General features: G+C 38.3%; 3 protein-coding genes across 7 annotated transcripts; 1 reads left to right on the top strand and 2 right to left on the bottom strand.

Moving 5' to 3' along the window:
• Positions 1-990: 990 nt before the first annotated feature.
• Positions 991-10,772, top strand: poc5 (POC5 centriolar protein homolog (Chlamydomonas)). Of its 2 annotated transcripts, none has more exons than XM_032579554.1 (13): positions 991-1,041; positions 2,363-2,443; positions 2,846-2,963; positions 3,601-3,663; positions 3,784-3,977; positions 5,293-5,469; positions 5,763-5,867; positions 6,867-7,046; positions 7,459-7,642; positions 8,874-9,007; positions 9,574-9,675; positions 10,347-10,517; positions 10,613-10,772. In XM_032579554.1, exons 2-13 carry the CDS (start codon positions 2,363-2,365, stop codon positions 10,745-10,747), a joined length of 1,644 nt encoding a protein of 547 aa, XP_032435445.1. In that variant the 5' UTR covers positions 991-1,041; the 3' UTR covers positions 10,748-10,772. The 2 variants fall into 2 exon arrangements, with proteins under 2 accessions (XP_032435445.1, XP_032435444.1); XM_032579553.1 differs by lacking the exon at positions 991-1,041 and adding an exon at positions 1,079-1,229.
• A 61-nt stretch (positions 10,773-10,833) lies between these two features.
• ankdd1b (ankyrin repeat and death domain containing 1B) lies at positions 10,834-16,914 on the bottom strand. Of its 4 annotated transcripts, none has more exons than XM_032579556.1 (15): positions 16,651-16,912; positions 16,188-16,288; positions 15,965-16,063; positions 15,779-15,877; positions 15,539-15,643; positions 14,938-15,039; positions 14,668-14,766; positions 14,278-14,376; positions 14,055-14,153; positions 13,834-13,932; positions 13,173-13,271; positions 12,894-12,989; positions 12,305-12,506; positions 11,359-11,490; positions 10,834-11,263 (listed from the first exon to the last, which is right to left on the bottom strand). In XM_032579556.1, the coding sequence occupies exons 1-15, from the start codon at positions 16,811-16,813 to the stop codon at positions 11,211-11,213; spliced, it is 1,647 nt and encodes a 548-aa protein (XP_032435447.1). In that variant the 5' UTR covers positions 16,814-16,912; the 3' UTR covers positions 10,834-11,210. The 4 variants fall into 4 exon arrangements, with proteins under 4 accessions (XP_032435447.1, XP_032435448.1, XP_032435450.1 ...); XM_032579557.1 differs by having other exon boundaries at positions 13,834-13,929; XM_032579559.1 differs by lacking the exon at positions 14,668-14,766 and having other exon boundaries at positions 16,651-16,913.
• A 1,150-nt stretch (positions 16,915-18,064) lies between these two features.
• polk (polymerase (DNA directed) kappa) lies at positions 18,065-27,106 on the bottom strand. The gene is given in 16 exon segments (XM_032579460.1): positions 18,065-18,247; positions 18,975-19,023; positions 19,981-20,374; positions 20,376-20,408; positions 20,410-20,987; positions 21,706-21,877; positions 22,653-22,749; positions 22,840-22,872; positions 22,971-23,137; positions 23,760-23,884; positions 24,063-24,257; positions 25,014-25,161; positions 25,254-25,385; positions 25,794-25,946; positions 26,032-26,151; positions 26,741-27,106. Coding segments are annotated over 16 exon segments (2,607 nt in total). The 5' UTR covers positions 26,870-27,106; the 3' UTR covers positions 18,065-18,165.
• Between the last annotated feature and the right edge of the window lie 454 nt (positions 27,107-27,560).

Genomic DNA, 27,560 nt, shown 5'->3' with positions numbered 1-27,560 from the left:
TTGTGATGGTCTATATATATATATATATATATAACTACAGTATCTATACACACAACCATACCAAACATCACAAACATACCTACTATAATCAAATTCTATTAAATAATTTAGTTTTCTTTCAAAATCTAATAACTATTTGTATATGTTTACTCGCCAAATTTTTCCTCAAAATATCTAACAAATTAACCTTTTCCTTTATACATTCAAACTCTCTCCTTATATATCTTCTCTCTCTTTCATATTTAGGACATTCTAATACAACATGTTCTATTGTGTCATATTTTCCACAGTAATCACATTTGCCAGTAGTACGCTTTTGAATTTTAAAAAGTGTATAATGAAGTCCTGTATGCCCAAATCGTAACCTTGTTATCATTCTTTCCTCCTTTCTATTTCGTCTTCCATTTCTTCTTTCTCCTACTATCTTCTGAATGTTATAAAACCATCTTCCTATTTTTTCTTCATCCCACCTTTTTTGCCATTTTTCCATCAGTTTTTCTTTTACAAAACTCTTTCCCTCAGATTTATTTGTTTTAACTGTTAAACTAATAGGATTTTGAATTGCCCACTTTGCCATTTTATCTGCCATTTCCTTCTACTCCAATATGTGCTGGAACCCACACAAATATAATTATCAAATCCATATTTTGTATTCTGAATAATGTGTGAAATATTTCTAATAAAATGTCCATCCTACTATCTGATTGATTATATTTTAAACTTAATAATGCAGAGCTTGAATCTGAACAAATTACTGTTTTTAATGGTTTTATGTCTTCTACCCATTGTAAAGCTAATAATATTGCCAACATTTCTCCTGTGTACACAACACTTCACGTTAACTGAACAAGTCCCCTTTAAAAGTAGCAGAAGCTAGCGTTCTTCCGCTTATGGTTACCCTGGAAATAATTAAACCAACCAGAGCCGAGATTGCGGGAGTTGTAGAAGCATAAGCCAATCACTGATGTTGTTGTTTGGGAGTCTGTTTATTTGAAACGGCAAAGCAAGCACTTTCCAACTGACGACTCGTTTGAGATTACGGTAGAGGTTTTTTTTTGTCTTGAATCTTTAATGAAACAAGAAGGGATTTCCGACCAAACGTCCTAGCATTATTAGCTAAACTTGTTTTGTAGAAGCTACAGAATTGTGCTTCGAGTTATGCAGATTTAACATTAGCTAATTTTCCTATTCATCTCAACTACAAATCTGCTTTAAATCTCATGATTCAGGTGCCCTTTGTTTTGGCTTCTTGGGCCTTATAGCGAATATTTCAGCTGACATTACTTTTAATTTGTGTCAAAACACTTGATTGGAAGTTATTTAGCCATTAGGTATCTGACCTCTCAGCAAACTACACAAAACACAGAAATGTTCACGGTCACGATTTAATAATAAAAAGCGAGTGTTGAAGCTACTTGCGAAAAACTACGTACATCCCTAGACCGTAGGATCTTAGGAGAGAAAGTTGCAAACTGAAGATTGTTATCAAATTCACTCCTTAAACTGTTGATCAGGAAGATTAAAGCAGGAACTTGGCCAAGTTCCTGCTTTAATCTTAGAGTCAAATGTTTCTACCTGTCAGTCCGGGATGGGATAAGGACTCATTTCTTAACTAGATGGCGTCTATCATTCAAAACTTAGGAACATTATATGTTGTCAATGAGTGGGCTCTCTAGAAAATTTACCCCAATTTCAGACTACAAAGATTAAAGGCACAAAAAAAACAAGGAGCTGCATCAGTTCACACTGTCCTCGACTCTATAAGCTTTAATTAGCTTGCTAAATGATTAATGTTTACAACATAAATAGTATTGCCTGCTTTGTTTGGAAGAGATTCAAGTACAAAGCCAAGCAACAAGACTTTGGTTTGGAGAGTTGCATATGTACAGTATATCATGAATTGCATGGTTTTCAGGTCACTGTCACTTTAGAAAAAATAAGGACCAAGTCAGAAATGATTGACCAAAACACACAGTTCTCTGTTTGGCACTAATAATTCTTAACCAACGGGTTATGCATAGTAGAGGAGGAGTGATGCTTTGGGCTTCTATTTGCATGGGACAGTGACAGTCTGGATTGTATCTTCAAGAAACTGCTTAGAAACCAGATAGAGACCTGATTATGTCTTAATTCATCTGGCCTTGGAATAAAAAATGGGGGATTTATTTTTACAGTTACTGTATATGGTGGAGTTTAATGCTTTTATTATGTTAGGACCTTTACTTTGTCATCAGACTGCCTTTTATTATGGCATGGGTGCTGAAAAAAATATAAAATTTATGATCTATTTTCACTAGTCAGTAACCCATAATACTTTCCTAAGTAATGAAATTGTCATTATTGTTTGTTTATTTTAACCTAGATGTCATCAGAGGAGGATGAAGACAGTCCTGTTCTCCCCAAAGACTCAGACCGGGGCAGCTCTGTGTCTTCTGAGCTTCAGGTTGATTAAAAGAATCCTTTGCTGTAGCTGAAAATGCAAGCTAATCTAGAGGCATGCTTTGTGGGACAGTAGCAATTTCTATTTAAACCATGCCTCATGTTTGAAATAGGACTCTATAGTCTACCACCCCTGAAACCTTACACTGGCATAAATGGTCACATCTCAAAACAGGCATTGTCAGCTGTAAAACTAAGGCAAATTTCTTCAAGAGTTAGATATTATTTTTCTTCACAATTGGAATAAACAAATAGATTTCTATTTTTAGATCACATAGTTTTTGTTTAGATTTCATGTTCAAGAAGCTGCTTTGTCACCCAGTCTAATGTTCTTTATGTGCAGCAAATAATTTGGTCCTCCATACGTCTCATAGATATTTGTTTGCTTGTGTGTTTTAATCAACAGGATGAGTATGAGGAGCTCTTTCGCTATGCTGTTATCACCCCCAAACATGACCTGCTTACTGTTGGTCAAGGTCAAAGTTCCCAGAGAACAGATGAACCAAGCGGACAGCATCTACAAGGTAAGATCTGTATAAGGAAAATGTTCACATGCACGCATTTTCCTTCAATTTCTCTAGCAGAAACTGAGCATTAGCCCCCATCTAATGATTAGGTTTCAAAAAGGGTTTCCCATCTCAACCTATGGCAACGGTATGTTTTCATGCACTCTGCATTTTCAGCTTGCAGTTCACCGTAACAGAATAGATATTGGTGTCTCACATTACTTTTCTGAGTCTTTCTGTATAATAACCCTTCTTAAACAGTCAATCAGCCCCCCTCCCCAGTACCATCTCTCATTGAAGGTTTAGTGCTCTAACTTTCACTGAGCTACGCATGGCGATGCAGAAGGCAGACAGGCTGATAAGTAATGATCTCCTGGAACTCTGCCCGCTCTGATCTTTAGAGTGCAGGCTTTTTCGTTTCTCCTTGCAGAATTTAATTAAGATATTGACATAAATGCATTCTTGGACGGAGAGAGCCGTGCTCTTTTTATTCAGCACTCTTGCCATCACTTATCCTGTTCTTAAACTGTCTTCTGTTTTTAGAATTCCACCTTCACAATGACATTAATAGTTTTAATAGAGATTTTTGTGTGGGGGTGTGTGAGTGTGTGTTTAATGAACAGTAAATTTTGATCCTTTGTGAACCATTTCCCAGAACCTGAAGCAGATGAGAGGCTCTCCATCAGAAGTATAAGATTGTCACAGGCCTTTTCTCAGGGTAAGCTGAAGAAAAAATGCATAAAATGTTACGGTACTTTTTTTGTGATGAGAATTTGCTTATAGTTTTTCTACATGTCTGTAGATGCATATTCTCAGTATATGTAATTTCTTCCTCCAGCTGAGAGGACAGCAGGTCCGTCGTCAAGCAAGACTTCAGTGCGCTCCAATGCGCCATCAGAGGATTTTCAGGCAGCATCCAAGTCTTCAGACAACCAGGAGTCCCATGATTGTGCTTTCACCGAGATGTTTATCTCTGACGAGAATCTTAGCAAAATGGAAAATATTCTGGATACGTGGAGCCACAACCTCAAGGTTAGTTTGGTTCCTCTTCCATGGAAGTTTCTTTCCATAATCCATCAGTCTTTTAACTTTAGCTAAAATATTTTGTTGGGTGGCTAAGTAGGGGTTACACATGGCTCAGTTGTAATTGCTTTGGTTCAAGTGACAACTACTCTCAGTATGGACTGGAAGATGTTCAGCAATAAACTAAAATTTATGCAGCGAGGGATCAGCTGATTTTCAGTTTTAATGAACCTGACACTTGAACATTTATTGCACAATGTTAGCCTAACATTTTGTGATGTATTCTAACATTGGCAATCTGGTGTGAAAGTTTTAATGTGGGAGGCAGGGCTGGACAATAAACCAATAGCATTATATGTCCCGATAGACACATGATCAATATCAATAGATGCACTTGACAGAATGTTCAATAACTTCACTGATCTCCGATCCAGAACTGAACAGAATACTGAGGGATGTTGGCAAGAAATGTGTGGATTCCTGCTTTGAAAGAAAAAGTGACTGATATCTGTTTCAGAGCTTTACAAAAACTGGAGATTGGAAATTTGCCTCAAAAGTCTCATGATGCATTTCAAATTCTATTAGAATGATGACATTGTTATCTCCATCAAAAATTATATAATAAATAGCTATTTTCAGTTTTTTTTATAAACTGAGGGCTAATCATGACAAAATAACCAATTTTAAAACTCCAGATATTTGTATTTAGTATATATTTAGCCAATATTAAATCTTTACTAAAAGGGTGAAAAAAAGGAATGCGAACAATCCCTCTCTTAGCTTATGAAGGGACCGAGTCTTAATGATACTTTCCAGAAAAGGGTGACAGCTCCTTTCTACTGTGAAATGGTGACCTTTTAACTATACAAGTGTCTGCTGGTGAAAGTACTTTAGATGAGGGGGATGTATTCACCCTGCCCTTTTCCTTAGCTGTTGTACAGCTCATTCATGGAGAGCATGTGACAACCAATCAGCTGCTAATCAGTGCTGAGAAAAGGCACAGAGAACCAGCGCTATTCTGATCTTGTGATCCATTAAATGAGGTTTTAGTAAGGCTCTTTTTATGGGCCAGTAGCAAAACGCTGTTATTTTACTTTCACACTTATAACCAATGAAAGCTTTATTTGTCCTTGGTTAGGTGAAATCACAATATTGGCATTTATCAAGAAAGGCAGCATGAGTTTGTGATTGTGTTGAACAAAAGAATAAATATTTCCCAAGTTAAAGGAGAATTCAGTATGCGTCAGTATATTTAACAAACCTCGGCCCCATAAAGGAATCTGAACACCTTCTGTTAACATCCTGCCCTTTGTTTCCTGTTCAGTCAAACGTGCTAACCGAGCTCCAGAAGTGGAAGTATGCCTTCATGGAGCGGCACAGGATGGAGATGAAGAAGGAGGGGGAAAAGCATGCAGTCCAAATGGCTGGCCTGAAGTCAGAGCTCGATACACTGAAAGGGCTGCTGCGCACCTACGAGACGTCCAACCAGAGAAAGGATGAGGTATTTGTATTGATCGGCTTCCTTTATGTGACAGTTTGTGAGAAATGGATTGTGACTGAAAACAACAAAACACACTTCACTTCAGTAATGATGCAATTTATTGCACCAAGACGATTTTTTTGAGGTTGACACATTTTCCCAAACTAGAGCAATCATCTTTTAATCTTCCATTTCCTTGATACGCTTTTCATTAATTCATTAACCCGATTAGCATGGTCATCATGAAGAAGATGAGGAACATACCGTGAACTTTTTAGACTCGCACGCTTATAGTGTGATGTGTCCTCTTGCAGGTGATCAGAAATCTGAGCCAGGTGTTGGAGAGACAGAAAGAGAAGCAGGAAAAGATGAAAACCTTCACACACTGGAGACTCCAGCATGCTGAGGCTAAAGAAGAAGTATGCATTCCTATAAGCTTGAAACTTACCTGCTTTGAGACTTAAGGGATTTTCCTAGTAGAAATCCAGCCAACACACACACACACACCCTTCTGTTATTGCAGAGATTATTTTTCTTAAATTGTTGTGTGGATAAAGTTGCATACACAGCTCTCCTTGCAGCATGTCTTCTCTCTCCAACCCTTTACTGTCTGATAAAGCTCAATAAAAGCTTTTAGTGCCACAAAAATCTTAAAAAACCCTAATAAATTTTAGTGGATACCAATCTTAAAGGATGAAGTATATTATTTATTAGAATTTGAATCAAAATTATTGTTAAAGAATGTTTTCTACAAAGCTACATTCAGTGCTTTGCGAAAACATTCAGTCTTTCCCACATTAAAGTAGCAAACTTCAATGGTTTTTATAGATTTTATTGAATTTGTCAAAACATATAACCATGAAGTGGAAGGAAAACATGACATAGCAGTCAATAACAATAGATGTAGGAGGACTATTTACCAGTCAAGTAACTTCAGAAAACAATAAGTTGCTCTAGATTTTATTTATAGATTTTAGAGCAAAGGGGACTAACCACAAATGCAGACTACATTGTTTGTATATTTAAAGTGATTTGAAAACACTTTCCAATTTTCCATCCTATCCACAGTTATACTTTGTATTTGTCTCTACATGAAAGCCTAATAAAACACACCGAAGTCTGCAGTTACACCAAGATCTAAAGAGTTCAAGCAAAAGAGATACTTTTGCACGGCACTGTAACTACCACCTCTAAATCTTTATGGAACATTTTTATCCTCTCCACTAGCTATTTACTCAGCAGTGACACAGTAACTTTAAACATCCTTAATCTACATTGAACAAATGTACTATTTTTCTACATCAAAATCATACCAGGCAAATTGCAGCATAGGAAAATGTTCCCAAGCCGCCCGAGAAGAAATGAAACGTGCAATTATTACCGTGTCAATATTTCATGTAGCTGTGCTCCGCTGGCAGGCTCATGCTGTTCAGGTGGCTCGGCAGCACTACAGTTTGCAGCTGAAGAGGAAGGTGTGGCAGGGCTGGCATGGTCTGGTCCAAAAACGCTGGAAGACCAAGGTGGAGCGAGCGTGCCGTTCCAGGGCTGAGGAGGTCTGCTCCCACCTGTCCGCAGAATATGAGGCCAAGCTGGCAGAGGTAAATAAAATAATAAAGAACACTGATTTTGTTTAGCTAAATGTATGGTTGGTCTCAGTGTTCTATACAAAATTTTGTCATATGAAGCTAACCAATTTTATTCAACTCCTTCTTTAAACATACAGCTTAAGATTTATGAAGTCATTTATTAGAAATATATTTCATTTCAGCATCTGAGTGAACAAAACTTACGGCATTTTAAATTGTATAAGTATTTGGCGTGTTAGAGCTTTGTAAAGCTGACTTAAATGAAAGAGAAATGGAGCATCGGGAAATGTAAATTAGTGTTGACAGTGTTCCTGTCTTTGCCAGCATGACTTTTGACTGAAAGTAACTTCAGGTTTTTTTTTTACCGGATTTATTAATTAAGAACCTATGATTTCCTTCCGCCTTCACCCGTCTGTTTCTACAGCAATCCGAGGCTCTTGATAAGTCTGAGGCAGAGATTCAGAGGCTACACTTTGAGCGAGAGCGCTATGAGGAGTCTATGAAGAAAGCCTTCATGAGGGGCGTCTGTGCCCTCAACATGGAGGCTCTCAACATGTTCCAGTCCACTGAAACACGAACAGAGCAGCTATCCACACAGGAACCACATGGTTTGTAGCAAAATTCCCTTACCTGACATATTTCTAATCAGTAATATGGACCGTCGGAAACAGCACATTCACAGCCAGGCCCAGTTTGAAGGATTTCTATTAAAGTAGCAAAACATCGCATGGGGGGAAAAACTGAAAAATCAAACCTCTGATTTATGTATGATTATCCACATGTTTGTGTTTGTGATGGTTGAACGGAGGAAGCTTTTTTCCGGGCATTACTCCTGATCAACCAGTTAGCGTTTATCGAATTTGGTTTAAATATTTAGTTTATTTAAACTACTAGAATTTAAAAAAAGCAAAGGGCAAATTAAAAAAGTGCTTCAATTACATTTGTTTTAAAATTGATTATCAGAGGCACTAATTCTTCTGCCACCATTGCTTTTGTTAAAAACAATTACTTAATAATGAAGTGTATTTCTACACCTCATAAATATTAACAAAAAAACTTTCTATTTTCTGTGTGTGAAATTATGCTGATGCACATTTATTAACAAGTGTGCTAATAAACGTGGTCCTCGCTAACTTCCACAGCATGCTTTGTCCCAATGTTAACTTTGTGTCTGAGATGCATTGATTAGACACAGACATCAACACTGAGAGAAACTTGAGGTCTACCTCTCCAGCAGTGCAGCTATGTGGTACTGACATTTGAGTGAATAAGACATGAATAACAGTAGGGGGCTAGTGTCTCCTCCTGAACTCATTTATTAGAAGGATATAATTGAGGTATTTATTAGTGGATGTCATTATTGGTACTTTGCAAGAGGAGACTCGATGTCATACTAATACTTGATGTCTCCTCTTGCACAATGTCACTTTACCTCAGGGACCCAATCCAGAATCTCTAAATATTTTCATCCTGTTAGTTCAATATTTCAAACGGTGACACCACGCTGTAACAAAAATATCAGGATTTACCAAATTAAGCAGCCATTCTGCTGAAGCGGCTGGAGGTGGATTCCATTATTATCAGCTTGTTCTAGCGTGTTCCTTTGCTCATCCATCTGGTCTCGGCTTTAATGCGTTTTGCTTGCTGTTATCTTACTGTCAGTGCAGGCTGCTAATGTAATACTCTGTCCTGATTCTTCATGGTCTTGTCAATAATGTGCCACTTTTGCCAACTGAATAGACACATAGAGTAATTAGGCTCTATTAGTCTTACACAGGTGTTTGAATTTTTATATATATATTTATTTAGCAATAATGTCACCTTCTGTTTTTCTTGTAGATCCTTCGCCTGGCCAGGACGAGCGCGGATCAGCTACGTTACCTAAGCATCAGCCGTTTCCCACTACCTCGAAAAGGTTTAGTCCAGTCCACTTTGAACGCCTTGAACCTACACAAAGGGAAGCTGATGATATGGTGAGAGACTGATAATGTACTAGACTAGCTTTCTTTTCATTTTCTCATTTTGTTTACACTTTTGTGAGTTTATTCATTTTTTTTTTTTCTTGTTCGTAGATTAGCCAGTGTGCACAAATTTTAACCTTATCTAGGTTTTCACGCAAACAATGTGCTTTTGATTTCATTATACATATTCATTTACACTACAGTCACAAACTTCAGTTGTATGAAATATATTGATACAAAGCAGTGGATAACTGTGAAATGAAAGAAAAGTAATGAGTGTTTTTAATTTTTTTTTACAAATACAAATCTGAAATGGTGAGAGCAAAACTGAACTGTTTGGCTGGCTTGAAAAAATCCACATCACCCATCGCCACAATGTTAGTACATGGTGGTGGCAGCATCATGCTGTGGGTCTGTTTTGTCCACCAGGAATATTGAGGCCGTTTCAGAGCTAGTGGAGCTAAACACAGGGAATTCCTGGAAGACGGCACGTAAAGTTTGTACTAGTTTATGTTGGTCTTTGACATTTTTTTTTCTTTATGATCCCAAACAATTAGCATATTCTGTATTTTCAATAGGTTGGCCCCAGAGCCTCCACCTCCCAGGAAGAGATGCTTCCTTTCACCACAGTTTTGCACAGCTCTCTCCCATTAGGGGGCATTGCAAGCACCCACAAACAGGTTAGTGCCGGAAACATGATCGTGGTCAAGGGGACCTAAGGTTTTAAGGAAGTCCACTTTCACATCAGCATAGAGTCAGAGTTCAGTCTGGACAGTATGAAATGTTATGTCCGTGTTTTTCCAGGTCTGGATAAGTATGGAAAAGTGAAATAAGAGCTTGAAAAGTATTTATATTTCCAAACTTTATTCCCTTTGGCTAAATGTTGTATCCTTCTGTTTGGCGTTCTTTTCATTTTTCTTGTGCCCTTCCTCGTCTTGTTCCTTTCTTTTCCTAACATTCTTCCCTCATTTCTCCATCTTATTTTGTTCTGTCCTCCTTCCTTTCCTTTCTTTTGTCCTTTCTTTCTTGCGCTTTTTTCTCTTTCTTTCTTTACTGTCATTCTTGCATTCTTTCTTTCCTTGCTTTCTTCAAGTCTTTGTTTTTTCCAGTTCCATATTTAGGGACTGAGCAGTGTAGTACACACACTGAACCATTTTATATTTTAAAATGGCTGTGAAGGACTAAGAAGTCTGGGGAAGTCAGAAATGTTTAAAGATGTATGGGAATGGAATATATGATTAAGCGAAAATAGATAACCTTTCCTGCCAACATTTACTGGCGGTTTCCCTCTTTGTTACATCCATAGAAATGCTTTTATTTTCTAAAAGCAGCTGTTATCATGTTCTTTCAGTCTGGTGCTCGGATTGTGACGGCAGGTCAACAGAAATCCTCAAAGACTGTGACGGCTCGCATCACTGCGCGATCTGATGTCGGTAAGGTCCCACACGGCGGCCTTCAGGTGATGGGAGTAGCTCCACCAATGAGCTCTGTCGTAGTAGAACGCCATCATCCTATTACACAGGTATGACAGGTGGTGGAGATCTGCACTTAAAAGCGTATACTAAGTATAGCCTCCAGCTTTTTGAAGCTGTAAAGTGTCTCTCTCTGTTCTTTCAGCTGACAGTTGGACAGGCGTTGGCTTCAAAGTTTCCTCGGCCGCTCCAGCAGAGCCACACGTCTGCTGTAGGCAGAGCGTCATCGCGAACACACACCAGCACATGCAGCGTCCACTCAATCAAGGAAGTGGAATGATCACCCCTGGTGCATTAAATTTAGTGATAGCATTTAATTTATTTTATGCAAAAATCCTCATTTGTCTTGTAAACATTCATATGAAGTTTGATATCCTACAACAGATTTACCTCTGTGTTGTTTGTTTTTTTTTTGTTGGCTTTCATTTATGTAAAGGCATAGCAGATAGACTAGTAGAAATGTTTTCTTATTATTTACAGTCTAGGGTTATAAATTGACTTTTACCTCATTTCAGATGTTTGCTTTTAAATTATGCACATTATGAACGTGGATTTTATTGTATAAAATCATTTGTGTGCATCCATTCATGATTTAGAAACAATCTAGCAGCAATGGTTGCTTACTTTCTTAATGCAAAGTCATATTTTACGGATCAGCAGCACATTGCTATTTTCTAAATAAATGCTTTTACCACTAACTTATTACAGAAATCAATGGTTGATAATTATGTAAACAAAATTGATCATGAAATGCAGCAACTCTTGCTGGTGTTCTCTGCCTCCGTCCGAATCTTATCTGCAAGACGAAATAATATTTGATTGAACACTGTACACCGGCACAGAGCAATGTTTACATGCATGTTGGCTTCTGTGACAAAACGTTGAAGGTACCAGCAGCCTTCCTGTTCCCAGTGAGGATGAGTTCCTGGTAGAGTTGTTTGGAAGGATTCGTCTGAGCGAGCTCCTCCCTGTGGAGCCAGATCAGCAGCATCCTGTGGCCATGCTCTCTATAACTGTGCTGACCTGGGAACCAAACAATACAACAGTCTAGAGTCAGGAAAGCTGGTCAACCTGTCAAGACGTTTTGAAGCAAGAGCCGTGAGTTCAATAGGGAGGTATTATGATTACAGGGTTCCTGTGTCGTCTGGCATTTGAATAAGTAGGAAAAATAAGCACATGGGCTGAGTTTATACAGCCCATGTGCTGTATGAGTGTTTTTAACCAGCTGCACTCAAACACATCACGTTTATACACTGATATGAAGATCAGTAGTTAACTAGGGCTTAAAATGCCTTGTGTGAAATCCTTCATTCACCTATCCATCAGTTCCTTCGTTCAGCTATCCATAAATCTGTCAATGTATGCTTTTCTGCCTGTTATCTTTCTACTTTCAGTGCATCTCACCTTCATTCCCTTCATCATACATCTAACCACTGACTATAACCTTCGCGCTGTTTGATTAGTTCATCTGTCTACTCATTCATCTGTCCACATGTCCCAGTTTTTTCATCCTTTTATCCAATCAGCTGTCAGACATTCACTCACTTCCTTACATTTTGAGGTTTTTATCTGCTCCTTTATTTAAAGTCTGACCTAGAAATATTAGACAAGTATTAGTTTAGAATATTTTCTATGTCCATTTAAAGATTAGCTAAAGAGCACTCTGGCTATGAGTCTGGAAAACTATGGAATTATGATGTGTAAAAATGCATAGGACTCCTGTTACATCACGTCATTTTATAGTCAATGCTCTGTGAATTGAACTTGAAACTTGAACAGTGATTACATGAAAACTGATTTTAGTTTTTAAAGTCCTGTGTGTTGGTTTTTGTGGCACCTGTCCACTGATCCTCAATAGCAGCCACTTGCTCCTTAGTGAAGGCCCAGTTCTCTGCCAGTCTTTTCCAGTCTCCGGGTTTCAGGAGCTCGTACGCTAGGCGCCAGGCAGTAGAACGGAGCTGCTTGGTTTCATTCCGGTGGTCAAGTTTAAACGTTAGCGGATGCTCACTGTGAACGCTTTCATTAAGCTCAGGGTTGGCCTGAAAGGGCAATTAAATCATGTCAGAGGGCTGATAAAGGCCATTGGCCCCTGAAAACACAGCGCTATGGGAAGAGATTATTGGCAAAGCACCAAAACAAATGATTAGCAATATGAATGTCAGAGCTAAGCATGTCTGCAATCAATCATGTTAGTGAATCATGCATATCTTTAATTACATTTGTGGTAAATTGCCTGTCAAATGTTTCTTATTTTTCACATGGGATCCTTTAATGTTATTAGAGGGAATGCAGCTAATTGAGGATGTGTTGGTGCTAAATAAATCATTTCTGATGAATTTCAAACCCTGAAGATGGCATGGAGCTCATATAAACACTACAGCCGCATCAGCTAACATGCATATTTGGATTTTTTTTTTCCCCCTCACCTTTCTCCAGCTGTAGTATCTTCCTGCTTTAATGATCATGTCCACAATGATCACCTCATTTGCTCTGGCTGCCACACCCAGAGCAGTTTTACCCTGCTACTCCAAATCCAGCACAGAAAATGAGATTGATAAAGTAAATCAGAATAGCAACATTAGTTATGTCATTTTTGACACAATTTTCTTTATTTTGATGTACTTTGCTTGTGCTGTGACATAAATGCATGATACGTCAGACTGTCTTAAGGTGATTTTGTGTTGTAAGTATGTGTGTATTCTCACTCTGTCCCGGATTTCTAGATCCACACCAGCTTTTAGGAGCATTTCCACAACTTCAGTCCTGCCGAGCTCCGCTGAGAGATGCAGTGCAGTCTGGAGTCTCTAACAGGACACAGCATAAGGCATCTTATCAGGGTTCATACTTTGTCTGGATAACTCAAGTATTTTCAAAGTCCAGATACAGACGATTGCATAGAAAATATATATATATATATATATATATTTCACTTCATTCTCTGTTAACTCAAATAAATGTTGTATTAGCTATCAGTATTATTTTACTTTTTCCTTAATTCTTTTTGCTATTAATTTTATAATTTCAATCCTCTCTCCCTTATTTCTTGCTTCTTCTTGTTTCCCTACCATTCTTTACTCTTTTCTCACTTCCCTTCCTGTTTTAATTTCTTATATTCCTCTTAACTCTTCCATCCTTATTAACCTGCACTCTTCTGATTTTTTCGTTTTCTCCTTCTGTCCTTTTCTTTCATCTGTCTTTTTCCATTTCCTTCCCCACTCCTTCCCTCAAACCTACTGAAAAATAGGTTTGAGGGAAAAATGTTCTTCTTTCCCAAAAGAAGAAAATTATCTCTGCTAATTAATATGGGAAAGTTTGTGACCTTGCCACATAATGTGCTGCTGTTTGTCTGTGTGAGGTTGATTCTACCTTGTCGGCTACATTAATGTTGCAGCCTGCTGCTACAAGAGAATGGATAACAGGGATGTGACCGTTCTTCACTGCCAGATGGAGAGGAGCCTCCAGCTGCTTGGAGCAAACAAATTTATTTATATTACCCCACCCCCAAAAAAATAATTCAAGGTAAGACTCAACAATGCTGAGAAGGATGAAGGAAATGTACCATTCCCAGCTGGGTTGTGTTTTCTCACCTGGTTTTGAACATCTGTATGGGCGTTGTACTCTAAAAGGAGTTGGAGAAGAGACGTGTCTCCGCTTTCTGAGACTGGATGGAGAGCGCTGCATTTGGCCTGCAAAGAACAAGAGTTCAGACTTATTGGCAGATTTTAGGCAGGTATATGTTTTGTAAACAGTATAAGGAAATGAATAGCAGTAGAATAAAAATCATTCTTCTGATCTAAGATTTGTCGGTACCACTGTGAGGATGTTGGGGTCACAGCCGGCCTCCAGCAGGGCCAGGACACATTCTTCCTGACTGTTATCTGCCGCCTGGTACAAAGCTGTCTCACCATCCTGCAACACAGGAGCAAAGATAAAGCAACTAGTTATTTAGTATAATGTGCTTAGAAAAGCAACCTTGAGGCAAGTTGAAGCAAGTTGGACAGTCTATTATGCAATTGTGAACCATGAAATCACATTACAACCCACAGGTCAGAGTTCAAGTTGATGCTAGATCACAGTATGTGGTTGAAGGAACACGACTGTGTTTCGTCGGTCTTGATTAATCCCAAGTAGAACTAACGTTCAGCAGTGGATTATCCACAAAAACCAAGAAAAAAGAGAACATTCACTCTGATTGTCTACCACATTGACTTCATCCCGAGAATCAAAGGTCTGCAGCAGCAGCTGGACGGCGTCCAAGTGGCCGTTCCTGGCAGCTAAGTGCAGGGGAGTGTCCCCTCTCTGCCAGAAGGGGGGGAGGGAAACAGCAGCACATCAAAGAGGGTTTGACTTTGAGCTTCTTTGCAGGTGTGACACAGAGATATGCATGAAGACACGCATGAACATAAACAGCCTTAGTTTTACTAGGAACAAGATGCATCAACATCCTACAGGTGGCTCAGACACACAGACCTTGTTGGGCTTCATTGTGGCCATGTTGTATGGCTCCGTCAGTATCTTTAACATTTCAGTGCTCCCATGTTCTGCTGCCAGTGCAAAAGGACAATGTCCTGACTGGAATACAGAGAAATAAATGCAGGTGAGGACAGCAACACACAATGGATCTAAAAAAAAATCCACAACCTTACCAACAGAGTTGTGTGACTAAAGATGATAAGGTAAATCATTCTTTCTGATATGTGTTACACTTTTCACATGTTCTGCATAATTCAACTGAGAACAAAATCTTTTGAAAGTAAAAAATGATCACTGCAATCACTTTGCTGCATAAATGTTGCATAGACTGACTGTAATGATTGTAAAGTTTGGTTGTTTTTGTAGTAAAAGGCTTCCATATTGCAGTATTACACATTAGTTAAATGATGCAAATGTTAAGAAAACTAGTGGGACAAATAAATGTATTTCAGGTTCATCAGACTCACTAACTGATGCAGATGTAAATTTAAAAGCACTGAATGCAACTGAACTAAATGATTCCTCATTTTCCGGATGCACTTTATAAATATGCTGTGTTTCATAATGAGGTAAGTCTATTTTCTAATAAAACATATACCTGATCCTCCTTGTTTAATTCTTTCATCTGCATATCATTGATAATATACTCTACAATTTCAGTGTGGTTGTTGATGGCAGCGCAGTGCATGATGTTCAGTCCGTCCTGAAGAAGAAAAAAATCTGAGTAGCTAGTTTTTACAAAATGTACACACCTCACCTTTCTTATTGCTATATACGTTAAATTAGGAACATGTGTGTATTCTGTGTAAGTCAGAGAATCTCATCATATTTTTTTTACCTCATTTTCAACCTTCTGCTCAGCCCCAGCCTGCACCAGTAATTTCAGGATCTCCAAGCTGCCAAACCAGGCAGCTAGATGAATGGGTGCCATGCCATACTGCCATAACCAGAACACAAAATTATACTTAGATATGTAACCTATTGTTCTTTTTTTTTAAAAAAAAAACATTTCCAACCCTCTCACCTTGTCTTTTTGGTCCACTTTGACCCTGCGCTGCAGAAGGAACTGAGTTGCTTCCTTGTTTTTGCCTGCTACTGCGTAGTGAAGGGCTGTCCTGTGGTGCTGTTTTGCAGTTACAGATCACGTTACTGCTTCGTTGTGGAAAGTTTCTGCCAAACGCTATTCTTGATGATACTTTATTTATGTCCCTCAAAATCAAAAAGACCTCGCTACTTTTTCTACCCACCACGTTCTTTGCGTTGACGTTCAGACTTTTTCCAAGATACTTCATGGTTTTCAGATCATTCCTCTTTGCTGCTTCCATAAACTGCTTCTCGGTGTCGAGTACTGCTCAACACAACAGGAGACTTCACACAAACTATACGTTATTTTACCACAAACTTGTCAGAAATTCATCCTGTTCCTTTGTCCTTAACTTTAGATAAATACATCTACGTAACATGTGACAATTTATGAAAGGAAATTTAATGAAAATGCAAATGTCCGTCTTTACTGCTTCTTCTATGATCTTCTGATCAAATCCCTCATCAACATGTTTGAGCTTCCAGAACACACAATGCTATGAAAGCATGTCCAGAGCCATGCATGGAGAGACATTTGATTTAAAATTAAATAAATACTGTTAAGGCCATGTTGACTCTCACACCTTTTTATTTTCCAGTTTTTCTGCTTGCTGGTGCAATACTCACACATCTCAATGGTGTCAAAACTCTCATCATCAGTATCTCTGTCTGAGTGCTTTTTCAGTCCCCTGAAATTATCCCGTTGCATCCACTTTGGGAGGTCCAGCTTTTCCTTCTTGGGACAATTATCCTTTATCTTCGTCCTCACAGACAAAACTCTCCTCTCCATTTTAACTTAATATGAATAAGGTCTTTGTAAAAGTTCAGGCAAACCGTTTTACCCAGCTTCACAGTCTGGAGAAAAACAGCAGGACTTTAAACGGAAGCGTTCACTTGTTTTCTAAAGGTTGATCCATGTTTGCTTTCGCTGCTCACACCCACAAAAAGTCAGCTGATAATATTTAACATTATTTGCCTCAGCTGTGTATATGACTAATGGGTGGCAGAACCACAGTATTTACCATCCACTAAAAGCATAACAATGTAATGCTCAGCATTTTGTTGACTTTTGTGCAGGATTTGCATAGATCAACTAAATGCTCGTTTTCATATCATTTGGGCTGATATGTTAGTTTCAATAAATTAAAATATTGAAATTTATTTCAGTGATTCTATTCAAAAAGCAAAATTACACAGAATCATTAAACACAACAGGCTGTTTTTTAAGGCCTTCTATTTCTAATAGTAATAACTTTGGCTTACTGCAGACAACACATCCAAATGCAAGCCTACGCTTGCAAAGGAGCAGCACTACTGTCTTTTTTTCTTGTTGGCCCAGGTAAAAAAAACTTTAGATGTTGCATCTGTTTTAAAGGCACCAAGATACATGGAAAGTGATATTTGTAGTCCAGGTCCAGGATAAATATGACGCTACAAGACCTGCTCCAGTCCAAGACTAGAGAATTTTCCCAAACTCTTGATTGATCTTTACCTCAAAATTCTCTCACATGTGTTCTTATTCCTGTTACTTGAGTACTTTTATCTACCACGTTTTTTCCTTCCGCTCAACTTTCCATGAATATTCTTTGGACGCAGCAATCTGAATTCCCACCTCCTTGCTAAAACAGCAGTAGCTAATGGAGAATGAATGAGCAATGATTTCAACAGTGACATTTCAATTTTTATTAATTGAAAGAAATACAACAATAAATGATGAAAATAGAAGAAAAATAACTTAGAGATAGAATAGGTAGCAAATATCTTCATCTTTAAATTACCATACTTATACAATATAACATTATTATTATTATAACATTATAATAATTATTAAAGTTTTTATCTATCTATCTTCATTGAAAAATAAAATAATTTGGAATCAGAAAACTTCAGAGTCATTTAAAAATCCTTACTTTTCTGCAATTAAACTACTTCTTGTCACCTTTACTTTTGCTTACGGCTTAAAAGCAGTTAATCAGTGCAAGTGCTCAGCTTTGTGTCGCAGCAGAAAGGTAAATATGTGTCCTTGTGTGTGTGGAGCTGCTCAGGCCCTGGCATGAATAAAACTAGTCAACATAAAACCCTCAGACTGGAAGAGCCAGGTGTCTCTTGACTGCAGTACTGATATTTTCCTCACGGCTACTGTCACCTGAAGAACTTGTCGATGGTGTTGCAAAGTCCAAGGGTTTTGGCTTTTTTAGATGGAGGAGAGGACGGCGTGTCTCGTCTAAGACAAGAGGTGAATGCACAGGAAATGGTTGTTACTATGGCACTTGTGAAGGAAATTATATTCAGTATCGATCTTGCACTTTTTGTCATGTTATAATCATCAACTTCACTGTATTTTATAGGGATTCTATGCATTATACATGAATGTGAAGTGAAAGAAAAAATATTTTTTAAATTGTATTTCCAACAGTAATATAGACGGCAGGTGAAAAAGCAAAACATTTGGCTCGTAAACACGTTCAGGAGTCCCAGTCAAGGGTTAGCTGCATATGTAAAAAGAAGCAAAACTAATTAAAATCTGAAATCTGTGACATGCATTTGCGTACAGCCCCTATTACTCAGAAAATGATGGGAAAATGAATGGAACTAAACACAGGGAAATTCAAATAGAATATCTGCTTAAGGCTGAAAAAGACTCTGAGAATGAGGTGGATGTGCATCTTCAAGCATAACAAAAGTCCAAAACACACATCTGGAGCTGTAATGGAATGGTTTAGATCAGAAGAGTTAAAGTTGTTACTACAATGAAACGTGAAAGGTACAAGCCTTGCCTATCTCGTTTTCATTTACGTAAAATTTTCCTTTCATGGCCCCAATTATGTTGTTTTGTGCTGGTATCTTACATAGAAACAAAATTAAAAGCATTCAAGAATGCTTATAGTATGACAAAATGCAAGAAACTTCAAAGACATGAGGATAGCATATAGAAAAACAAACTGCCTCACCTTTTGCTTTTGCCTTTACTTGCTTGTCTTGGCAGGGGATGTCCACTGTCTACAAGCAGAGACACACAACCAGTTAGTTACATGGAAGAGAAAAGGAACTCCTCTGATCTCTTCAATGAAAAAACAGCCATGTGTAACACATCTCCAGCAACATAAAGCCCACACTTCCAGAAGCAGGATCGTTTAAGAGGAAACCAGGCTTCGGTTCATTGTTGCAGATAGATAGGATAGAAAGTGATTTAGCCATTTCAGAGGCCAGGGCCAGTGGGGGGTCATGGGGTGAAATGAGATGTCCTTCCTCAGTCGGGATCAATAAGAACTTCTCATACAGTGCCACAGTCGGTAAATAACAGGGTCACAGGTCACTGAGAGCCCTTTGAAACTAGACAATGCTTCTTCAGGGTGCTGCTTATAGGTTATGGACATTTTTAACATCACTGTTTCTTAAGACCTATAAAGAAGCAAATGACAAACACCAGAGCTCAACTAGCGGTTAATTGATTATCTAGGAAGCTGCTGAACAAAATGAACCTTTCAGTAGATAAAGAGGAGCATATGTCTCTCTCTGCTGCTGACCAGTTTTACCTTTTCACTTTTTCATAAAACATTTTTTGATGCAGGATGCATTTGACATGTATCCTGCATCAAAAAATGTTTTATTGATGCATTTTATATTTAAAAAACAAACATAGAACAAATTTAAGTGTTCTAGCTAACACTTAAATTTATATAAAATATTAAGAGAGACATAAATACACATGCTTTGATCATATTTTATATAAGTGATTTAACGTTTTTCAATGATTTTTGGTTTTCTTAAAACCCATTGCAACTTAAAGGTTGTACTTATTTTTCGTACTTTGTGTTTTGTAGATGTTACATGTTAATAGAGGCAGGTAAGAACGGATCATTCCATAACGTTCTGAAAACCTAGAATTAAATGACGCTCACATTTGATCAATAAAGCTGATACTAATGAGACGTGAAGTAAAGGACACACACTTACCCATGTTGAAGCTATTTTTAACAGCAGATGGTTTTCCAGTAAAGGCCGTCTGTCCTCCGAGTTCATGTAGGACCTCCTGGTTGAGACAGAGATCAACATGGTGGTTGAAGATGGCGAGGTCGTCCGTGTCTTGGGTCTGCTGACATACGGGGCAAGTCAGGAGAGGACTTCTACTGAGGGATGACTGCTGCTGTAACGCCACAGGCTTCTTGTCAACTTTAATCAGTGAAACCAAATTGTTCTTTAAAGTTTGTTGGCCTTCTTGAGGTAATACTCTGCATAAGTCCAACTCTCCACTGCTTGCCGACGCCTCGTTTTTAAGGTCACACGGCTTCTCCTGTTGGGTCACAACTACAGATTTTCGATGGTCGTTTTCTGGATCCAGGTCTGACTCAGGAGCCTGAGGCTTCGTCTTCTCTCCTCGCAGCATTCACTGAGGCACGAGTCTATATGCCTGTTGAAGACATTCAGATCGGTTGTCTTCACTTTTGTGAAGCACACGGGACATGTGAAGGTTTCTGTGAGAGTCCCACAGCCTGACGTGGATGCATGAGGTTGCACGGGTGAAGCCAATTCATTCTCACAAAGATCCTGAACAGTGCAGTCGTCTGTGTTTGCTTGTTTCAATGACTCTGTACCATTGTTAGAGGTAACCACGGGAACATATCCCTCACATCCTTCATCTGGTGGACTTGGCTTTGCAGCCTGGAGTTCTAGTCTTTTGGCATGAGCTCTTTCAAAGAACGACTGCTGTGGTTCCTCACCAGTGGGCCTCTGCTTACTCCTCCAAAAAACCTTGTTTTGTTTCTGGCCATCCTGTATTGGGGGATCATCTGCAAGCTGTGAGGTTTGGACTGAGTGATTGCACAAGTTCCCAACTTCCGGCTTTTGATGCATTATTGGGGAAGAGCGACTGCGGTCTGTCTTGCCCGGTTGGAGAAAGCTAATGATGCTTTTCTGCATCGGTGTTTTCTCATCTGAGCTAACGAAGGCAGATATTCGAACACCTGCAAGCACAAAGGCAAAATATTTAAATCTTTGGAAGCAATGCCAGGTCCAATGCCTTGAAAATGTATTTGTGAACTCTGAATTTTTTCCACATAATGTCACAACCACTGTTTAATGTGTTTTAATAGGATTTTATGTTGCAAACCAACACAAAGTAGTGCAGAACTATGACATAGAAGGAAAAGGGATACATTTAAGAAAATGTTTGCATTCCTATTCATCTCCTTGTTTCAGTACTTTAACCTCTTTCTGCTGCGTTTACAGCTGCAAGTCTTTTTGGGGTTCATCTCCTTCCACATCTCCAAATTGACGGTTTTGCCCATTCTTCTTAGCTCAGATTTTTTATTTAAATCAAGCCAATGGATAATTTTAGATTCTATCCACATTTTGCATGTTGCCCAAAAAGTTAGTTTTGATATCTGACCAGAGCACAAAAGTTTGCTCCACATTTTTGCTTTGTCTCCTACCTGTGATGCAGCAAACTGTAAGTTGGACTTCTCCTGGGTTTATTTCAGCAACGACTTTCTGAGCTCCACTCATCCATAAAATCAAAATTTAAGTTCAACAATGCACATTAAATTTTGTGGTTAAATCCTAAAAAAGTACTCAGACATCTTTGAGCTTTGAGTACTTTTGCAAGGTAATGTGCAGCTCAGGATGGTTCATTTAAATTTATTGGTAATAGATGTGCCTTTTTGTAATGTTGAATGAACTTACCCATGAGTCTCAGTCGGAGCGGCTGGGGGCTTTCATTTTCTATTTCCATTTTCAGTAAGTCTTTAGCGACAGCAAAGATGTCCTCCACTGTGGCCACGGCGTACGGGAGCGTCTGTGCTCTGGTTTTCACCTCAAAGTTCACGTTCTTGATCTTCAGAGTCACCGTCTTACCCTTAACAAAACAGAAAGTAAAAGCAGAAAACGCACTAAAACAGCATGTTTCTCTCTGATTTCCCAATAATCAATAGGTCTGTTCCCAAGAGGCTGGAAATAAAAGGGAGATGGAAATCTGCGTAATGTGGCATATCATTGACTGATCTGTCTTTGTGCATTTTGTCAGTTTTCATAGTCATGTGATCATCTCCAGGGGGGATGCTTCCTAGGCTGATAGTTGCCCCTGCTGTCTCATTAATGGCCTCCATTTTCTCCTGCTATCAAGGGACTCAGGCAGGGGGGTGATGGTTGTACTGAGACCTCGACTTCCTCCTCTATCGATTCAAAAGGAAATGGACAGGTTAAGGATAATGCATGAAATTCAGCAGAGAGTCAAGGTGATCCTTGGAAGGGCAAGAATAGGACATCGTTTTCTTACCAATATGAATCTATATTCATGTGTGTCAAGTTAACATTTCTACTTGTGTTTAAATCCGGTGATCCTTGCTCCTTCTGAGACAATCACATATTCCAGAGAAAAGTGTTCTTACATTATTATTGATCTGAAATACTTTTATATAACTTCTGCTTTTTTTATAAGAAGAAAATATGCCAGAGAGGCCTATTTATTTATTAGTTTTTTAATTGCCAGATTATTTTTCTGCAATAAAATCTTGATTTATTTTAAGGCGTTTTACAGATCTTTACCCAGTCTGGGCCCAATAATGAGTGCAGAAACCAAACAACCTTTTTCTCCACATGGAAACTACAAAACACAAGCTCTTATTTCATACCTTCAGGGCTTCTTTCTTTAAGTCTTCTGCCAGATCATCACACAGCTCTCTGCATAAAGAAAACTGCTCCTCAGGTTTACTCAGTTCTTTAAATGTCCTGTCAACAAAAATCAGAGTTAAAAATCAAATGACACAAATAGTATACTTGCACTGCACTCATGATGTAGATGCACACTTGAAAACAAACCTTTCAGTGCTCATGCTTTTTCTTTCTTCATGTCTATAAGGAACCAAGAACAGGGAGAATGAGCTCTTCTTGTTTTGCATCAAATGATTTTTTTTGGTCTGTGTTGAACTGCATTAAATACGGCACAATACCTGGGTATATGTGTGGAGCTCAAACCCAGAGAAATCTGGATGAAGTGATGCCAAGACGTCTCGGAGAACAACAAGGACAACAGCGCCATCTGCCTGCTGAGATCTGAACAGGTGGTGATGCCCAGCGCATTCAGCATTTTCTCACTCACCTTCCCAATGCCACAAACCTGAGCAAGCATATTGCACAGTCTTAGCCTAGATTTCAGCGTTGAGTCATTCTGTACTCTTTTACAGTTCTGCTGGGAAATCTGCAAGATCTGTGAGCCTCAACTCCCAGCTTTTTATCAAACAAACACCCTGATCCAGCTATAAACTCTAAATTATGATGTGCTATGGTCAGAAGGCTTTTCAGACATTAATATTTAGCTATGACCTTTTCTAGCCTTTGAATATCCACATTCAGAGCTAAAAATATTACATGGTGTCTATGGATGTGAATACCCTCCGATTGTAGTCCATTATCTAATATCTAGGACAGAATCTAGAAGCTTAAAATCTGAGGGGTAAATACTTTAACTAAAGACCTGCCCGAGCATAAACATATTTAAGGACCAAACAGATCCTTCTAGTGTCAAAAAACCTGACTAAATATCAGGTAACTGATAAGACAAAAAAATCCATGTCTGTTTCATGGAAAGTAACAGCGATGCATCATTGATCTCATCTAGAGTGATGTGTCAACAACACGATCACAATGAATTGACACTAGTTAGAGAGGTTCAGAGCAGAAACGTTTAACATGTTCTCTCGCATATGTTGACATAAAACTTTGGGTCATTTGTGCTTTACTTTTCGAACAGGAAGTTTCTGGATGAAGTCCATGACGGCCTCTCTGGTGGGGGGCAGTCTGTACTGCCCGTTCGGCTTGTTCTTGTCGCTGCACACCTTGGCAAGCATCATGTTTGGAGCAATTCCTAGAGAATGTAACAAATACCAATTAATACATTTATTATTTCAATTGCTTTGATTAAGTCTGGAAGAAGTAGAACTGATTAAACTAAACTTTATTCTTTTTTGCACTCATATTGTGATAAGATGCATTAAAAAAAAAAAAAAAACACTAATTTGATTTAGTGATTTCTTCCCTCTCACCTGCGCTGGCAGTCAACGTAGTCTTCTGCTCAATGCGGAAGCGCATTTCTCTCACGGCCTCCTCAACAGATGTCCCGAACTGTTCGAAGGGACCACCGGCATCCCCTTCGGAGAAGACCGGACTGTCCTCAAACAGGACTGGGGAGAGGTCTGTCCCTTCGTCTGTCTGATCAGACTCGATCTGCATGTCAGCTGTAAGGAAGAGATGAGGGTTCCAGGTTTATAAAATATATTCATCACAAATCATTATTAAGGCGCATCTAAAAAGTTATTTTATTTGAGTAGTTCATTTGAAAAAGTGACCTTTGTGTTTTAAATAAATTCATAGCACAGGGGGATACATTTCAATTACTTATTTGTGTTGATTTTGATAATTGACTTACAGCTACTGAAGATCTCGTCGAATATCACATAAGACAAGCAAAACAGGATCATTTTTATGCCAGAAATGCTACGTTGTGTCTTACATACTCAGGCGTGTCAAAAAGACAGTTACCGACACACTCCACAAGGGAGGCAAGTCCCAAAAAAGTTCATTGCTACAAAGTGCTGCATCCAAACAAATTAAGTGGAAAATTGAGATGAAGGAAAACCTATGAACTGAAGAAACCTCGACCCCTTTAGATGAGCCACAGCCTGCAATGGTGCAGTAATTAATGCAAAAGGAGCCCTGACCAAATAGAGAATCCACACACAGTTTTCCAGAGTACAAAGTTTCCCCTAGAAAACTTGTTATTAGCTGTAAGCTATAATCATCAAAAATTAAAAGAGACATTTGAAGTGTGTTACTCTGTATCTAATAAATCTATGTAGAAAACATGAGCTTCACTTTTTTAAATCGAAAAAAAAGTGGATTACAGAAATAAATTATCTTTTTAGTAATATTTAAATTTACTGAGATGCACCCGTCTATCATCTCAGTATTATTATGTAATGCGTGCATGCCTGCATGCGTGTTGCTCCTGGATCTGTAGCGGTGCGTAAGTGAGGACTCTGGACAACTCTGTCTCTGCTCCAGGTGATCTGTAAAATCTAAGTAGGCTTCATCCAGGCTCATTGGCTGAAAGTTAGGATCGTATTCAGCAAAAATCTCCCTAATCTGAAAGATAAAAAAGATGATCACCTCCTCAAAGGTTGCAAAAGTCCAGTGTGGAAATTGTTGGGTTTTTTTGTGTCTGTTTTTGATCTTACCTCCTCACTCACAGCTTTGTATTTGTCAAAGTTAAGAGGAACGATGACCAGGCTGGGGCAGAGTTTCTTTGCAATGAAGCCAGGCATGGCTGCTCGGACTCCATATTTCCTGGCATGATAATTTGATGTTGACTGAAAATTAAAAAAAGTAAATAACTTTAACATTATGAAGGTTTCATTACTCCAGTCTTCTCCTGGATTTAGCCCCACCAATGTTCCCGTCAACTCTGAAACATCTTCCGTCGCTCTACTAAAGAAAAGCTTCCCCAAGGCATTCTCATAACAATAATAGTTTTTCACCATTGCTTTCTTAAAAAAAATAAATACATTATGTAGCTTAGTGATTTTAAATGTGTATATTTATCTCAAGAACTTTGCAAGTTGTAGTTAAAATTACAGGACTTTGCTACAGGACTGGAAACCAGTTAAGAAGTTAAAACAAAAAAAGAATTCTGGCTTTAGATAAATGGGAGCAAAACCATATTTGTTCTACTCCGCCAATACTAGCAAGAAAATTGTTTCTTCGACATCCTAACCCACCAGCATGCTCATAGATCCTACAGCCATGGGTTTGTCCTTCAGCTCGGGGCAGTCTCTCATCTCTACAGCCGCGTAGAAGGCATCCATGTCCACATGCACAATTACTCTGCTCAGATCACGACCTTTCTCAAGCTCAGAGGCCATCTTTTCCACCTACACAGAGATTTTTTGTAATTTTTTATTTACTAATTCGTTGGATTTAAATAATTCTACAACTAAGTTATCTATGATGTCTAACCTGTGCTTGTGCTTTCTGTAGGAGTTGCTCTGTGATCTGAGCCTTTTGGTGCATCATTTTCTCAATTCGCTGGTTCACCTGCTGCTCTTTCTTCATCTCGTTTTCATAAAATCTGGATCCCTGCAAGAAAAAGGCAATCAGCAAAGAGGAGTTGTCTTAGTTCTGTAGACATTTACAACAGCATGCAACGTTCCCACACGTTTTTCCAAGTGAAAGTTCAATGTTTTTCCTAACTTAAATGGTTTGCTCTTCAGTTCCTTTTCAGTGACTGTAAAATCTGAATGCAAAACTTCATGAGGGTGACGGTTTTTCTACAACTGCCCCCCTTTAGCTACAGAACCTGGGAAGAAACATGAGAAGGATGGACAGATGGACGGAACTTTCAGATACTGGGAAAAAAATATAATGTGGAATTACAAATTTTGTTCCGTTTTGTATTTTATTTTTCCATTTTTATTAATAACACAAAATTTCACACTTTTCTAGACTATGTACAAACCATTGGGGCATTTTTTGTTATAAATAGGGACAGTGGAGTAAAAACGATGTCTGAATCTCTCCGCTCAAATGATCCATAGCAAACTGCAGCTTTCTATTTATGTGCTCAACTTTTATGACGCATATCGAAGTTAGTTACATAATCTCAGGTGTATAGCTCTCAGTGAATGTGAATACATGGAGTATCTCTGGTAGCAGAAATGTGTCCTACCTTTGACGCCTCCATAATGATCCTGTTGATCTTGTCCCTGTCAAGTCCCTCCATCCCAGCCTTGTTGTCATTGAGCGCCATTCTGGACAGGAGGTTATTCTCTTTAGTAGATCCAACTCCATTCTCCATCCTGAATCGGTTTTTTCTGCCACTGTTCTGACAACGAGTTGGATCGTGTTAACTTATCAAGCTCTATAAATATTAATACTTGCAGTTCAGTGGGGCTTTCTGTTACCCTTTTGATGCGAACAAAAACAAAAAGAAACGAAATATGTAAGTACGAAATAAATTTCGCAGTTGACACTTCTGTCGCTACATGTTTTCAAAATTAATGACGAAGGCGGTTTTGGCGGCACTTCCGCATACGTCATCCTCGACGAAGTCGGAAGTGAACGTGAAAAAAAAAAGATAAATAATACATTTCGCCTTCTTCTTGTTTGTGTAATAACAATGCTTATTATTATGTTTATAATAAATATATGTGTTATATTTATAATATGTATTATTATATTTATAATAATAATCGTCAGTATTATTATATTATTCTAATATAATAATTACTATTATTATATAATAATATCTATTATTATATAATCATTGTAGTATTGTTATTATTATTATTATTATTATTATTATTATTATTATTATTATTATTATTATCATCATCATCATCATCAAGGAATTGTAATAAAAAACAAAAGTTTATGGGTCTGAAATTTTTTATTTAATTTTTTATTGCTGTTTCTCAACCCAACCTCAAAAAAAGCTTTTGTTTTGATAATATTTTTTAATTTGTTTATTCAGGAAAAATGCACAAAAC

Source organism: Xiphophorus hellerii, chromosome 12 (genome assembly GCF_003331165.1).
Source record: "Xiphophorus hellerii strain 12219 chromosome 12, Xiphophorus_hellerii-4.1, whole genome shotgun sequence".
Classification (NCBI taxonomy): Eukaryota; Metazoa; Chordata; class Actinopteri; order Cyprinodontiformes; family Poeciliidae; genus Xiphophorus; species Xiphophorus hellerii.
The sequence above is the reverse complement of the archived record's forward strand: the minus strand, read 5'-3'. Positions and strand labels throughout refer to the sequence as shown.